Raw genomic sequence first — 14,065 nt, 5'->3', positions numbered from 1 at the left:
CCTTATTGTCCCCCTTAGACGCATGTGTAGGTGGGGGACTGGCTTCCGGTCATACTCAGGTGTCCTCCGTGGTTCTCAGGACGAGGGAGCTTTTGCTGCTGTGGTCACTGTCTCTTGTTCTGTGGGTGTCACTGCCCTGTCCTCTCGTTTCCTGGCTGCAGACAGGGTCTCGCTTGTAACTCCCCTTGCCTGGGGTCAGGAACCCAGTGGGCCTCAGCCTGCAGGCTCAGGTCTTCCTACATGAGGGATGTTTTCTCCCATTGTTCAGTTACTCAATCTCCTTTCCTTGTCCCTTTTAGTCCTGGAGTCCCTGTTACTTCATGTGCATCTTACTTTGCTCCTTTGTGTCTCTCGTCCTTTTCCTCATGATTTCTTCCTCCTTACGTTTCCTGTGTTTATTTAAGATTGCTTTGCTGCATTTTTGAGGCTACTAGTTTGGGGGTTTTAAGAGTGAACTTCTTTCCTTTCAGCTGCTGAATGATTTTGGGAGGGAATTTTATTTTCTCTCTCAGTTTTGTTTTCGTTGGTTTGGTGCTGTGCCAGATCCTGGGACCCTGTAGACATTCCCCCGTGGCCCCGGCAGAGCCCAGGGGTCTCCTTGCACTCGGAGGCCCTCAGGCTTGGCAGCTGCTGGTTCCCACGGGTCTGGACGTGGGGCCTGGCACCTCCGGGGTGCCCCCCCTCCCCGCCCCCTGCTGGCTGCGGGTCGGGGCCCGGTGGACTGGCCTGCATGGTTTCCTTTAGCCCTGAGACCCTGTGAGGCGCGTATGACCCTGGACCTGTCTCCAGTAGGGACTCTCTAGCCACGAGGGTGTACCAGCCACGTGCCTGGTGGGCAGATGGGGCTCACGTCCACATGCGCCTGGTGTTCAGCTCACGTCACTTCCACCCCCCACCCCCCAAGGCCCGCAGAGGCAGCCACTAAGCTGGAAGGGGACTTGCACTTCCTGCCTGTCACCTGTGATCTCTGACCTGTGACCTGGCAGGGTCGCGGGGGCAGGGGCAGGTCGTGGCCCCCCTGCGTTTCTGTGCCCCACTCAGGACAGTTCTTGAACGGTGGGCGCTAAGCAGGACTGGCGTAGGCGTTATATTGACTTGACGAGCCCCTGTCTGGGGACAGCGCGAAGACACCCATGTGTTTGTGGGCACCCACCTTGTCCTAACCAGTGCTCAGTTCTGTTGTCATTCATCGTCCATTTCATTCTCGATTGCCCCCCAGCTTGAAGATACGTATTTTTCTTGAAATAGGCCTTTTCAGCATAAAGAATATATGCCGATTAAGTTAAACCTGAAAACTGCACAAAGCCAAAAAGAGGTCCCGATGTCTCATGTTTTCCCCACCCAAAGCTATGATTCTGGATGTGACATATTTTCACTTTTACTGTGAACCGGCTTGAGCACAGCAAAAGAGAGCTGACGAGAGCACACAGGAGCTGCTTGCTGGGACCCAGGCCCGGAACGCCCTGGGGCCCCAAGGCCCTGGCGGGTGTGGCCAGGCAGCTAAGCGAGGGCAGCAGCCCTGAGGCCCTTCTCGTGGCCGGGCTTGGCTGGCCTCACGGGGCTTGTCCAGCAGGGAGTCTCTGTGGAGAATGTGCTTCTTGTCTCACTGGCCATGAGTATGCACAAAGTGGTTTGCTTGAGTCAAGTGTTCTCTTGACCTCCCTTCCCAGAGCGGGCCTGTGTGTGTTCACAGGTGTGTGCCTGTGTGAATCTGAGTGTGTCTTTGGGGGGTGTGGTCAGCGTCCGGGTATGCTGTGTAGCACATGTGTGTGACTCTGTTTCTAAATGGCTGTGTCTGGGGTTTCTGAGCACGTGGGTTCACAGGGTGGGTCCGTGATGGCTCTGCCTGTGTGGAGGTTTCTCCTCGTCTTGTCTGTACTGGGTGCCTGTCTTCCTTCTGTGCCCCACGGCTGCCTTTGAGGAGGGAGCAGGTGTGTCTGGCTGTGGCCTTGGCATTTTGCAACCCTTGGCAAGGCTGGCCAAGAGGTTTCATTGAATGAACCAGCCCTGAATAATCGGCATTGGCTGGTGTCTGGCCGTGGATTGGGAGGCTGTGTCCCGGCGTAGCCAGAGGCTGTGACGGAGCAGTGTCTTCCGTGGGTGTGGGTGGGGTGTGGCAGCTAGAGTGCCAGCAGTTCCCCGTTAGGGCCCTGCATGCCCCCCCACCACGAGGGCTGACTGACGGATGCTCCTCGGGGCCGCTCCCCCGTGTCTGGGGCACAGCGCCTCCCCGCCCAATGCGGCTGCTCAGCTAGTAGACAGGTCTTTCCGGGGGCCTCGGCCTGTCTTCATTTAGTGAATCCAAGAAGACACCAGCCTGATAATGCTCTTGTTGTGCTACTGAGAGTCTGGGTGTGGACACGCACGCAGACCTGTGCAAATGCGCCCACCATCACGGAACACGCACTCACACGCTTCTTCCCCAGGGACGGACGGCCAGGCCAGGTGTTCAGAGCCAGCTGGGTTTGAACACTCAGAGGCACTCAGACCTTCCAAGCACCCACAAAGTCTGCTCGCTCATTTGTCAAGTGGCGCGAGGGGTTGGGTGGTGCAGAGGGTGGCCCTGTCCCCCCAGAGCTCAGTGTGGCCTGGGGGCTGGGCACGGAACAGGCCGACAGGCCGACACAGTGCAGCTGTATAAGGGTGCGATTGTTGGGGGGCTGGAGACCTGTTAGCTGGAGCCTAAGGAAGGGCAGGACTGACGCCGGGATGTGGAGCTGAGCAGGAGCCCGTGAGGGAGGCGCTTCGCGGCGGGGGCAGAGCAGAGGTGCCGCAGGCATGGAAATGAGGGAGGGCGGTGGGATTGGCGGCTGAGTCGGGGCAGAGGAGCAGCTTCCTTGGCAAACTTTCTGGAGACTGAGTTTTGGGGGCTCTGAGGACCACACTTGGCTCTGCAGCTGGGCCAGATGCAAAGGAGCTTGGCTGTGTTCCAGTAAAACTCCTTGAAAAGCAGGTGGTCAGTGGCTCCTGACCCCTGAGCTACAGAGGGCAGACGGGCCAGAAGCTGCAGGACTCCCCAGGCCGCGCGGGAGCATCGGGGCTGCCCTCCTGGAAGGTGGCCGGGCGCTGGGGACCAGAGGCCGGTTCCAATCCAGGTCTCGCACCCACAGCCCAGCAGCCATGGAGACCGCCGAGGCTCTGGGTTCCCTCATTTGTGAAGCGGGGTTGGGGTCGGGACCCACTGCAGGGGACACGGGTCATTAGCACAATGTCGGTAAAAGGTCTGACACACTTGGTGCCTGTGATGGAAACTGGGGCCTCGAGCTGCGCCAGGGCTGGGGGCAAGCGTCCTTGTGGGGTGGGGGATGCACGTCCTCGAGGATGCATCCGCGGGGCTCACAGCGGCAGAGGGCGAGCGTGTCCTTGGGCCCACCTGTCCCCCACGTCCTCAGTGAGCCCCTGTTCCCGCAGGGTCCCCCTTTGCCCGAGCCAGCCTCAAGAGCGGGAAGACGGAGAGCTCGTCGTACTTCCGCAGGAAGGAGAAGATGTTCCGGTTCTTCATCCGGCGTCTGGTGAAGGCGCAGAGCTTCTACTGGGTGGTGCTGTGCGTGGTGGCCCTGAACACGCTGTGCGTGGCCATGGTGCACTACAACCAGCCCCAGCGGCTCACCACGGCGCTATGTACGTAGCCGGGCCCGGACCCGCCCCTGCCCCTGCCCCTGCCCCTGCCCCCACCCCCGCTCCACCAACCTCTTCTGAACCACTTCCGGTCCACAACCTGTTGCTTTGGGATGCCCTGGGCAGGATCCCTGTGCTGACTGAAGTGCTCCAGGGGCCTCTGCTGGGGGCCTGGCTGTGCCCCAGGCCTGGGCTCCCCATCCCAGGGCTCCCCAACAACCTGGGCCCAGCTTCCAGCGAGCCTGGCTGATCTGGTTAGACCCCCATCCATCAGGGTAGTGGGAAATGAGTGAGGGGTCTGGGGCACCGGGGTCATGTGTCCTCCACCATAAGGGGTTTAGACCCAGGGAATGAGGGACCCATCTGCCCTGGATTCCTGAGGAGAAAGAGTCCTGGCTCCCAGGGATCTCCCAGGGCTCTTCTGGTTGTTTCTGTTTTTCTTCTTGGTTGGTTGAATCTGGGTGTGTCCATGACCAGGGATGCCCTGCAGGCCTGTGTCCATGAGCCTCAGGCCAGGCCAGGGGCTCTGGGTCATGACCTGCCCGGCCCTGGCTACAGTTCCAAGGAGGCAAAGAGCTGAGGTCCCTCCCCAGGGACCAGGCTGACCCTTCACACCCAAGGGCCCTGCAGGGCACATGCGACTGACACCGCACGAATGACTTCTGTCCTGCGGTCAGTGCTCCCTCCTTCCCCTTCCCCTTCCCCAGGGTCAGCCGCCTTCACCCTGCTCGTGTCTGTGGCTGATCTGGAAACAGCCTGTTCTGGGTCCCCACAAGCGCCTCCCTCTCTGCTCGGAGCCCCGCGCGCCTGCAGTCCCCTAGGTGGCCAAGAGAGCCGTTCTGCAGAGAAGAGCCCTCCTGGCTCCCAGTCTGGCCCCTGACGGGCCAGCCACGCTGAGCCTGGGCAGCTCCAGCCGGGAGCCGGGGAAGCTGCTGAAGGGTTCCTGTGGGCGGTGGACAGGAGGCTCCACGGGCCACTTGGAAGTGTGGGTGGGGAGGCCTGTCCTGGGGGTGGGACTCCAGGCCACCGTTTCCCAAACTTCGATTGAAATCTTTGCTGGTATAATGGGAAAGGGCAAAGAGAAAGGAGAAGCAAGGGGGGCCCAGGGAGCTTCTAGCAGACAGGCCGGCTCCCTGGGAGAGGGCAGGTTATGGAACAGAGGGTGCATGTTGAACTGGTGTCCTGGCCCCTGAATCATGCGTCCTGGGCCTGTGGTTTGGTGGCTTGGGATGTGGTTTGGGACCGAATTCAGTGTCTGCCTTGAGTCCTCAGGCTGCAGTCTCCCCGCCCTTGGCCGCTGGGTAGGGCCCGGGGAGACAGGGCTTCCTCCTAACTTGGCGAATGGTGCGGCTGCCCCCTGGGGCCTCCTAACCAGGCCTTTTCTTCCCTCGGAAGAAGCCGGTGGTGCCCAGTCAGTCTTGTGGTTACTCCCGTTTCCTGGGGATTTACCAGCGGAGTGGGCTGGGGGTGAACCGCGTGGCCTGGTCGCTTGTCAGACGTGCAGGAGCGCGAGGCTGGAAGTGTCCAGCTGCTGGGCCAGGCCGCAGGCATCCCTGGCGGGGACTCTGCCCCTCACTGCCTTGCCTCCTCTGTGGTTTCCTGGAAACTCCTGAGTTCATCAGCATTCCCCAGGGAAAATGGCTGGAGGGAGAGGTGGGTCTCTGCTGGCTCTGGACACCTCTGCTCAGTGCCCTTGACAGCTGGGCTGGAGCTGAGACAGGCTGACCCAGCAAGGGAGGGCAGGCCTTGCAGGAGGCAGACGCAGAGGTGGGGACTCCCCTTCCGGACCGGCTTCATCAGAGCTCGCCATGGGACTCTGGCCTGAGGCTGGCCGCCCTGCAGAGAGCGGGTACTGTGCACCTCACTGTCTGCCCACCAAGCCCACCGCTCCCAATGCACTAAGGGCCCCGAGACTGAGGCTTGGATGGCGAAGGAGGGATGGGAGTGGATGCTGTCATCCCGTGAACCCCCAGGCCTCACGGGACAGACCTGACCACCCTCCCCTCTGTCCCTCTGTTCCCACAGCATGCTGTCCTCTTGTTATAATGCAGACACTGTTTAACTTACCTGCTCTGCTCCCCTGGCCTGCGATCTCCTGGAGAGAGGGGTCAGCTGTCTCCCGGGCCAGCTTGGAGTAGCGCCAGTGCCTGCTGGTTGAATGAATGCTGTAGGAATGAACGCGTGAGCACCCTTTCTTGGCGTCGGAGGGGAGGCGGAGCATGTGAAGCCGAGGGCCTCCCCCTTGGGAGGGAGGAGGAGCAGGCAGGCTGCTGGGGGCTCTGCCCCAGGTGTCCCCGTCTCTGAAAGCCCCCCTTCGGCAGTTCCTGTGCTCGCTCATGCCAGGGGCTCCCGCTTTGGTCCCCTGGGGAGCAAGACGGGCGCCAGGCGGTGTCAGCTCCAAGGCCTGCCGTGTGTGTGGCCGGGATGCCCCTCTCCGCGGTCCCTCCTCCCCGGGCCTGAGCTCCTCTCGCGGGGTCCTGGGGGGCGGGGGCCACAGGGCTTGAGTTCCGACTGGACTCAGGCGCAGCTTTCCTGCGGTTTCTCCAGGAGGGCTACTTTGCTGTCTCATTTCTCACCCCGTGCTCGGCTGGGCGCCCTCGTGGTGTTTTCGACGGTTTCAGAGGCCAGGCAGGAGCTGGTTGTCCACGTACCCCGGTCCCCTACCCGAGACCTCCCAGGGCCGTAGGGGCCATCACGCGTGTGTCTGTGAGGCACGGTGCCCAGTGGGCTGTGGAACTGATGTCTCTGCTCTGTCAGGGTCTCGGCTGCCGCAGACCTGCCCAGTGAGGCCGCTGCGTCTGTGTAGCACTTGGTGGAGAGCCGTTGGGGAGAGTAGAGTTCGGGGAGCACAGGGAGGGCAGGAAGTGTGTGGCCCCCTCTTCTACCATCTGTTTTAGCGTGAGCTGCTTGAGGTCCAGTCTCCCAACCAGCCTGGATGCCAGAGGCCCTGGGGAGGCTGGGTGGGCAACTGCCTGGTGACTGGACCCCTCGGTCCCTGGCCCTGCGTGGCGGGCTCTGCCCTTGGTGCTGAGCTGCTTCCCTGGCTCCTGTGCCCTGGGGTCAGAGGCCACAGTGCCTTTGGCTCAGGGTCTGAAACGATAGGTGGATTCCAGCTTTGGGACGAGGGTCAAAGACAGAGACCTTGTTCTGACGTCTGGAATCCCTGGCTTGGCAGCCCGTCAGTGGCTGAGCTCGGCGGGTCTCCTGCGGGCTATGGCCTCGTGCAGCTTTCGGACTCTTTCTTCTTGCTCTGACCCCGCCTTCTGGTCAGGCTGGGTCAGGGGTAGCGTCTGCGTGCGCTGAATTCGCAGCAGGTCCAGTGCGGCCTCCCTTCAGTCCTGCCAGCCAGGCCAGCGCCGCCGTGGCGGGCTCCCTGGGCTGAGGCAGGCCCTGCTCACCACTGCTGCCTGCCCGGCCCAGCCTGCGGGAAGCTGAAGGCACCCCACCCACAGGGGTCTCTGTATGACTCCCCCAGGCCCCCAGCAAGCACGGGTGCCTCCTGGGAGACTCGTACTGCAGGGGCCTGGGGGTGTCAGGTGGTAGGGACACTCGCCTTTAGTGGGGCGAGCCTGCAAACATGGTTAAAACCCAACACGGTGCTGCTGTGGGTCCAAGGGGGTCAGGAGGTCCTCGCAGAGGGCCGGGGGCCCTGGCCGGGTGGTTGAGGGACCCCAGGTGCCGCCAGCGCTCAGAGCGCGGAACAAGACTGAAGGTAGAAGGATGGGCTCAAGGCCGTGCAGCTTCCCACGGGGGTGGGCGCCCTCTGCCTGACGCCTAGGCCCTCCTCTGGGGTTTTGGGCCCTTGACCCAGAACTCACTCTTGAGCCCAGTCCTGGGAGTCTGCCTCTGTGTCCCAAGGCGCTGGGCACTCGGCTTTCAAGCTGGACGGAGCACCTCTCTGCGACATTCCCTGTCTGTTTGCGGGCTGTTCTGTCCTGGGCTGAGGTTGGAGCTCAGGGGCCACCGACCGGGCCTGGAAGCACCACCCTGGATCGGCCCAGAGGTCTGGTGTCCTCCTGTCTGGGCTGGAGCCAGGTGGGAGGAGGACGCGAGCTAATCCCCCTCTTCTCCGGCTTCTCCTAGACTTTGCAGAGTTTGTTTTCCTGGGTCTCTTCCTCACAGAGATGTCCCTGAAGATGTACGGCCTGGGGCCCAGGAGCTACTTCCGGTCCTCCTTCAACTGCTTCGATTTTGGGGTGAGTGCGCCGCCTCGGCAGGGACGCCTGCTGGGGGTCCAGACGGGTCCGCGGTGTCCTGGCCGGAGAGCGCACGCAGCCCTCCCACGACGCCGTACCCAGTGTGAGCTGGGGCCTGTGGAGCAGAGCCGGGGCTGGGGGACTGTGATCCCCTGTGGGTCAGAAAGGCTGCTGGCAGGCAGGGGAGGCCTGTCCTGGTCAGGCCCCGACTGGTGTGGGTGCTGGCCGTGGGCAGCCTCCTTCCCTCCCTGGCCCTGTCTGTAGAGTCTCAAGATCAGCTTAAGGCTCTGTAGCCTCCTCTGCACCCGGTATGCGATCTTCTAAATGTCTGCCGTCCCGTGGAGGCTCAAGGGGGCCGTGGTCCTGAACCCCATCATTCCTGCGGGTCTGGTCCTGGGCACATGCAGCAGCGCTTCCTGGGGAGGCCGGAGGGGAGCAGTGGGCCTAGGTCCCTTCACCAGCCTCTGCAGGTGAGGGAGGCCTGGAAGGCAGGTGTTTCTGAGGCTCACCGTGGACGAGCACAGGGCCGGGGCAGCGAAGGGTCCCCTTCCCTGGGCCCCGCAGGACATGGAGGATGCCTCCCTGTGTTGAGCCCAGAGCCTGGGGATGGGGCGCGGTTGACACCTGCCCAGAGGCTGAGTTCTGACCTGGTGGAGGCTCTGAGTAAGAAGCGGCCGTGCCACAGCCCGAGGAGGGCTTGCACCTCTGCAGACTTCTCAGTAGCCAGGGAGGAGGCCGGACCTAGGTCGAAGGAAACTTCGACTTGGGATGCAGTTTAACTTTACCTTTTCCTCTTTACGCTGCAGTGCAGCTGACAGACAGTGTCTACGACTTTGTCAGTTCTTCACGACGACTCACTTCATACATGAATAACTGGAGACGTTGTGTGATGGGCCCAGGGCTGCCCAGCTAGTGTGCGGGGGAGTCAGCGCTGGAGCCCGGGGTGGGCGTCGTACACCCGCCGTGCTACCTGAGCTCTGGGCGGGGGAAGGCGGTGGCTGCCCAGGTGCTCTCTGGGACATGTGCGCACCTGCGATGTTCATAGATGGTTGTGGGGAAGCCAACTCTTCTGCTCCTTTGCCTTCTTGGTTACAAAGAAAGCTGTGGTGCACATAGGCGGAGGGGACCCAAAGAGGGGAGGAGACTTCAGAGTGACGGTGTCTGGGAACCGGCTCGGCCCCAGGGCAGGGGAATAATTTGCACACGAGCCAACAAATTTTTCCAAAGCTTAGCAGCTTAAAACAAGCACCTATTATCTCCCAGTTTCTAAGGGTCAGGAATCCAGGCGTGGCTTTACAGGGTACCTGTGGCCCGGGATCTCTCATGCGTCTACAGCCCAGCTGAGGCCGGGGACGCAGTCATGCCAAGGCTTGATTCGGACTGGAGGGCTGCGTTCAGGCTCATCACAGGCTGTTGACAGGACTCGCTCGTGGTTGGTGACTGGCCTCGCTTCCCGGTCCCGTGGCCTCTCCGCAGGCTGCTTGCATGCCCTCACCGTGTGGCAGCTCGTGATGCGAGTGCCTGACGGAGGCCACAGAGACCAGTCTCAGGAGAGACCGCCGTCAGCCTTGCTACCGTATTAACATTTGTCAGGAAGGAGTCACCAGGCCCGCCCACTTTTCCTGGGGAGAATGTTACCCAGGGCTGCGAACACCAGGAGGCAGGGGTCCTTCGGGCCGTCCCGGAGGCTGACCGCCACAGTCCGCTGTGATCCAGAGTCTTCCCAGCGTAAGATACACTCACCTCCGCTCCCAGTTCCGCAGACGCATCCGGTCACGGCGTCAGCCCAACGCCCCGAATCTCGTCATCCAAAGCGGACCCCGGTCTGGTTGAGGCTCCTACAGTTTCTTTCAACCTTAGAGCCGTGAACTGAGAGAGACAAGCTGTCCACCCCACACCCGGCACACAGCGGTGGGACGGGCCGGGGTAGCTGCTTTAGACCTTTTTCCCGTTCAAAACGGGGCCAGTGGGAGGCACAGGAGGGCCGGCTGGAGTGCAGCCGGCAAGTGCTGGGAAAGCCCTGATTCGTTCCGGGGCCTGGGGGCCCTTGGGCTCTTGGTTTTACCCCGGGTCGCCTTTCCTTTTCGTGAAAGGTAGTAAACGTTTTCAGCTGAGGTTTTCTCGGCCTGCTTCCTACTTAGTAGAATTTTGGGAATCCAAAGGCCTCATTTTGGTTTTTGCATTTCAACCCAAGCTGGTGATATTTTTGTGCGTGTAAGCCTTTTAAGAGCGTTGTGGCTGTGTTGTGAGCCTTCCCAGAGTTCACTCCATTGGACGGAAGCCGTGCCCACAGCTCTCTTAGAGATGAGCCCTTCTCGGACTGAGCTGCTGCCGAGATGACCAAGGTCAACACCCTTCCACGTCCCAGAGGACTTACTGCTTCGTGAGGCCCATTTGCGAGGCTCACCCTACATCCCTCGAAGGGCCGGGAAGCGGCTGAATACGCTCTGAGGCCCCGCCTTTGATCTTTTGGGATCTTCCGTACCAGCCCCAGTCGTGCCCTTGGCTTCATTTTTAGACCATGCCATTTCTTTCTTTTTATTTTGACCGTGCCATTTCTTTCTTTTTTTTTTTGACCGTGCCATTTCTTTTTTACGTCGGCCTCCTTCGGTCTCTGGAGAGGCTGAGCATTTCCCAAACCAGCGAGTCGCGGCTTCTCTTTACTTAGCGGCGCTTTCTCGGCTCCCGCCCTCCGCCCGCCTTTGGCCGCGAGCAGCAGGAGACACCAGGCCGCAGCTGCTTGGGCGGCGCCTCCGCAGGAGCCCCAGCGTAGGAGGCACGTCGCCTGCTCTCCCTGCGGCTGCAGTGTGGCTCGCTGCCCGCTCCCGTCCTTAGTTTCCTATGACCTCTCGCTCTCCTGCAGACCTTACGGCGGCATCTTCAGAGTCCAGAATCCTCGGGAGAGTGTGTTCGGGGTGCCTCAGGCCGCCACTGATGTGCTGCTTGCTGGGCTCCCTGACTCCAAAACCGCCCCCGCACCCGGGGCTCTTAGGTCAGCAGCACGGCACTCCTGCTTCCGAAGTCGGTATTGGTTTTTCTTTCTGGGTAACAAGTTACTCCAGGGCTTAGGGGCTTAAAGCAGCAAATGTTCGTCCTCTCCTTCCGGTGAGGGGGCAGTCTGGCTGTGACTCACCGGGTCCCTCCCGAGGCTCAGTCCTCGCAGCCTCCGCTGGGCTGGAGGGCTCCCTTCCAAGCCTGTGCTCGGGCTGTTGACAGACCTCAGAAAGTCATCCTCCAGCCTCGCTCTGGTGGCTGCTGGCAGGCTCGGGCCTGGTCACGTGGGCCTCTGCACAGGCTGCCCCAGTGTCCCCACAGCACGGCAGCCGTGGCCCAAGAGAGGGCCGAGAGCACAAAGGCCAAAGCCTCAGTCTTGTAACTGTTCTCAGAGGTGCCAGCCCATCACGTTTGTTGTGTTCTGTTTGCTAGAAGTGGGTCACTAGGTCCAGCCCGCCCTCCAGGGGACAGGGGTGTACAAGGGGGTGAGCCCGAAGCAGCGGGGACCATGGAGCCGTCTGGAGAGGCCACCCACGTTGTGAACCGATGCAAGCAAATTCTGAGGATAGTGGAAACTAGGGGACGGGATGGAAGACTGACAGTGAGAAGAAAGTAGGGTTAGAAGACAGTAGTCTTCAGCCCTGGGCACGAGCTGGGCGCTGTGCGATGCTGAGACAATTGGTGGTGCTCTTCGGGGGACCAAGGACAGACGCGCCAAGCTCGTCCCATTTGCTGCCCTGCTCGGATTGTAGTGGGCGCAGCAGCCGTGGGCAGGTCTGAACTCCTCTGAATGGTGTGCTTGCGTCCAGGGCGGGGAAACGTGCAGTGGAAGGCCGTGCGTTTGGGCCGATGCGGAGCTGGCACAGCCAGCAGAGCAGACACGCAGGGTCGTGGACCAGTGCAAACCTGCACGGCGGCTGCCCTGGCACAGTCACTGTTTGTCAGGCTTGGTGAGGAAGTTGACGTCGAGCTGATCATGTTGGTGTGAAATGGGTGGAAGTGACTGAAACCTTGGGTGATGCGTGAGCCAAGCGAAGTGAAAGGGCATTTGAGGGATTGACGTTGGGCAGTGGAGTTCTCCGCACCAGCTGCAGAAGGCAGCTTAGAAGGAGTGAGAATTAGCCACACGCGTGAAGAGCACACGCGCGCTCAGCTGACCGCAAGCCCGGGTGTGCCCTGTGAGGTGCAGTGGCCAGGGAGGGGATTCTGCTTGGGTGCCGTTGGGTGAGGGGTCCGCTGTGCTTCAGCCCTGCTGCTCTGTCCTTTCTGAGTCCCTCAGCGAGACACCGACGCTGAGGAGTGGCTGGAAGGAGGGGCAGGCCTCTTGCCCGCAAGTCCCGGTCCACCAACGTGGACGGCGCCCGGGACGACTGTTGTTGGTGAAGCAAGGGGCAGGCTCGCCTCCATCTGTCCTTGGTGGTACTTGCTGGCTCCCGCTCTTCGGAAGAAGACAGGATGCAGTTATGAACTGGAACATCTCAGAGGTGGCGGGACCAGAAAGGGGATGTTACAAGGAAGCAGAGTCTGCTGGTCTGTGTGAGAGCAGCCTAAGAGTCAAAGCTGTCGGAGGCGGATTGCCGGCCCCAGAGGGGTCACCGGGCTGTGAGGAAGCCCAGGGGAGGCATCAGACGAGGAAGCTTTAAGATCTGCCGGGAAAGCTGCAGGCCAAACTCGCTCATGTTCTGTGTCCTCCTGGTGTGTCTGGGTGGGGGAAGGACGGACACCGCCCGCAGCTCCCGGAGGCTGCAGGGGCTCAGCGTGAGGCCTGTGCCTCATGTTGCCTTCTGTGGCTTGAGCTGCGGACGGGGTGGGTGGGGCAGATGCTCACGGAGAGAAGCAGCCACACGCGCGCCCCAGGCTCACCCCATCTCCGTTTCAGGTCATCGTGGGGAGCATCTTCGAAGTGGTCTGGGCGGCCATCAAGCCAGGAACCTCCTTTGGGATCAGTGTGCTGCGGGCACTCCGGCTGCTGAGAATCTTCAAAGTCACGAAGTATGTCATCCGTGCGCTTTGGGGGGCGGGGGCGCAGGCAGCGTGGGAGCCAAGCCAACACAGGTGCCGCCCTGGGGATGTGCGGCATGGGTCTTGCCCTCAGCTGCCTGGAATCTCTTTCTGTGGGTTATAACTGGTTAAAAACAGAGGACAGTCACAAAGCAGCCCGTGCGAGCGAGGGCCACAGCCCAGCAGGACTTCGTGTCGGCCCTGGCAGCCCGTCTACCTGCAGCGCCATTTCCAGCCTCAGCACTGCCCCAGCACTTCTGGTTCTTTTGTTAGCTCGTCCCCCACAGTTTCACCCTGTCTCCTCTCTTGAAATCAGCAAGCCCACCTTTCCACCTCACAGGATGACTCTGCTCCATAGTTAATGGAGAAAACAGAGGTTATCAGATGGATGTTTTCCCATCGTCCCGCCCCAGGTCTGCTCACCTACCCTGCGGCCCTGCTCCCGTCCTGGCCCCGACGGGACTCTTCTGACCTGAACTCCCAGGCCTGCCTTTTCCACTCGGGGCCGACGCTGCCTGGCCTGTCCTCGGTGACAGGACGGGGCCCTGACCGTGTGTTCAGTTTCATCCCACTTGGCTCCTCACAGCCCTGGAAGCAGGTCTCTCCCTTTTGCCCACAAGGGGGCTGAGGCCCAGGCCAGACTGCGACGCGGGCCAAACCTCCCCGCTGTCTGCCAGAGCAGCAGTGCTGGGAAGGGGGGCCGCCCTCCTCCACAGCTGTCTGGGCAGCAGCAGAGCTGCCCTCGCCCCAACGGCCGTGGCCGTAGGACCCACAGTGGTACCCGTGCCCCCCGAGCCTCGGAGGCTCCGCCCCGTGAGCAGCTGGCACGCGTGGCCCGCACGTGCCCGGCGCCGGCCTCCGCGCAGTGTCCCTGGTGGCCCGGGTCATGACGGCTGTGGGACGGTCCACACCGAGCCTGCGCAGGTGGCTTGGGCTCCAGGCCCCCGCTGCAGTGACCGACACAGCCTCCTGGTCTTTTCTGTTCTGTTTGAAATCCAAACCTGAGGCCATTCGAGGTCAGGACAGTTTAACCGGGGAGGAGCTTTGGACAGGAGCTCCGTCGGCTTGGCCCACAAAGGCTGCTGCGTGCCATGCACCGCCTGCCCTCCGTCCTCCGCTGCTTCTGCGGGAGAAGGGGCTTCAGGAGGGGTCGGCCGGCACTGCCCTCACCTTGGTCGTGGGCCTGGCGTCTCAGCAGCTCCGTTTCCTCCTGGCAAGCGGGTGGCCCCGGTCCTGACGTGGGCTGACCTACACCC

General features: G+C 61.7%; 1 protein-coding gene across 1 annotated transcript in view; it reads left to right on the top strand.

Moving 5' to 3' along the window:
* Positions 1-14,065, top strand: part of CACNA1B (calcium voltage-gated channel subunit alpha1 B) — a 172,368-nt gene that overhangs the window by 73,297 nt on the left and 85,006 nt on the right. The window contains exons 11-13 of the mRNA XM_028497927.1: positions 3,412-3,621; positions 7,702-7,814; positions 12,688-12,800. Coding sequence (XP_028353728.1) covers positions 3,412-3,621; positions 7,702-7,814; positions 12,688-12,800 — 436 coding nt within the window. The remainder of the gene's footprint in view (positions 1-3,411; positions 3,622-7,701; positions 7,815-12,687; positions 12,801-14,065) is intronic.

This window comes from Physeter macrocephalus, chromosome 13 (assembly GCF_002837175.3).
Source record: "Physeter macrocephalus isolate SW-GA chromosome 13, ASM283717v5, whole genome shotgun sequence".
Classification (NCBI taxonomy): domain Eukaryota; kingdom Metazoa; phylum Chordata; class Mammalia; order Artiodactyla; family Physeteridae; genus Physeter; species Physeter macrocephalus.
Note: the sequence above shows the minus strand (reverse complement) of the source record. Positions and strands in the feature narration are given on the sequence as shown.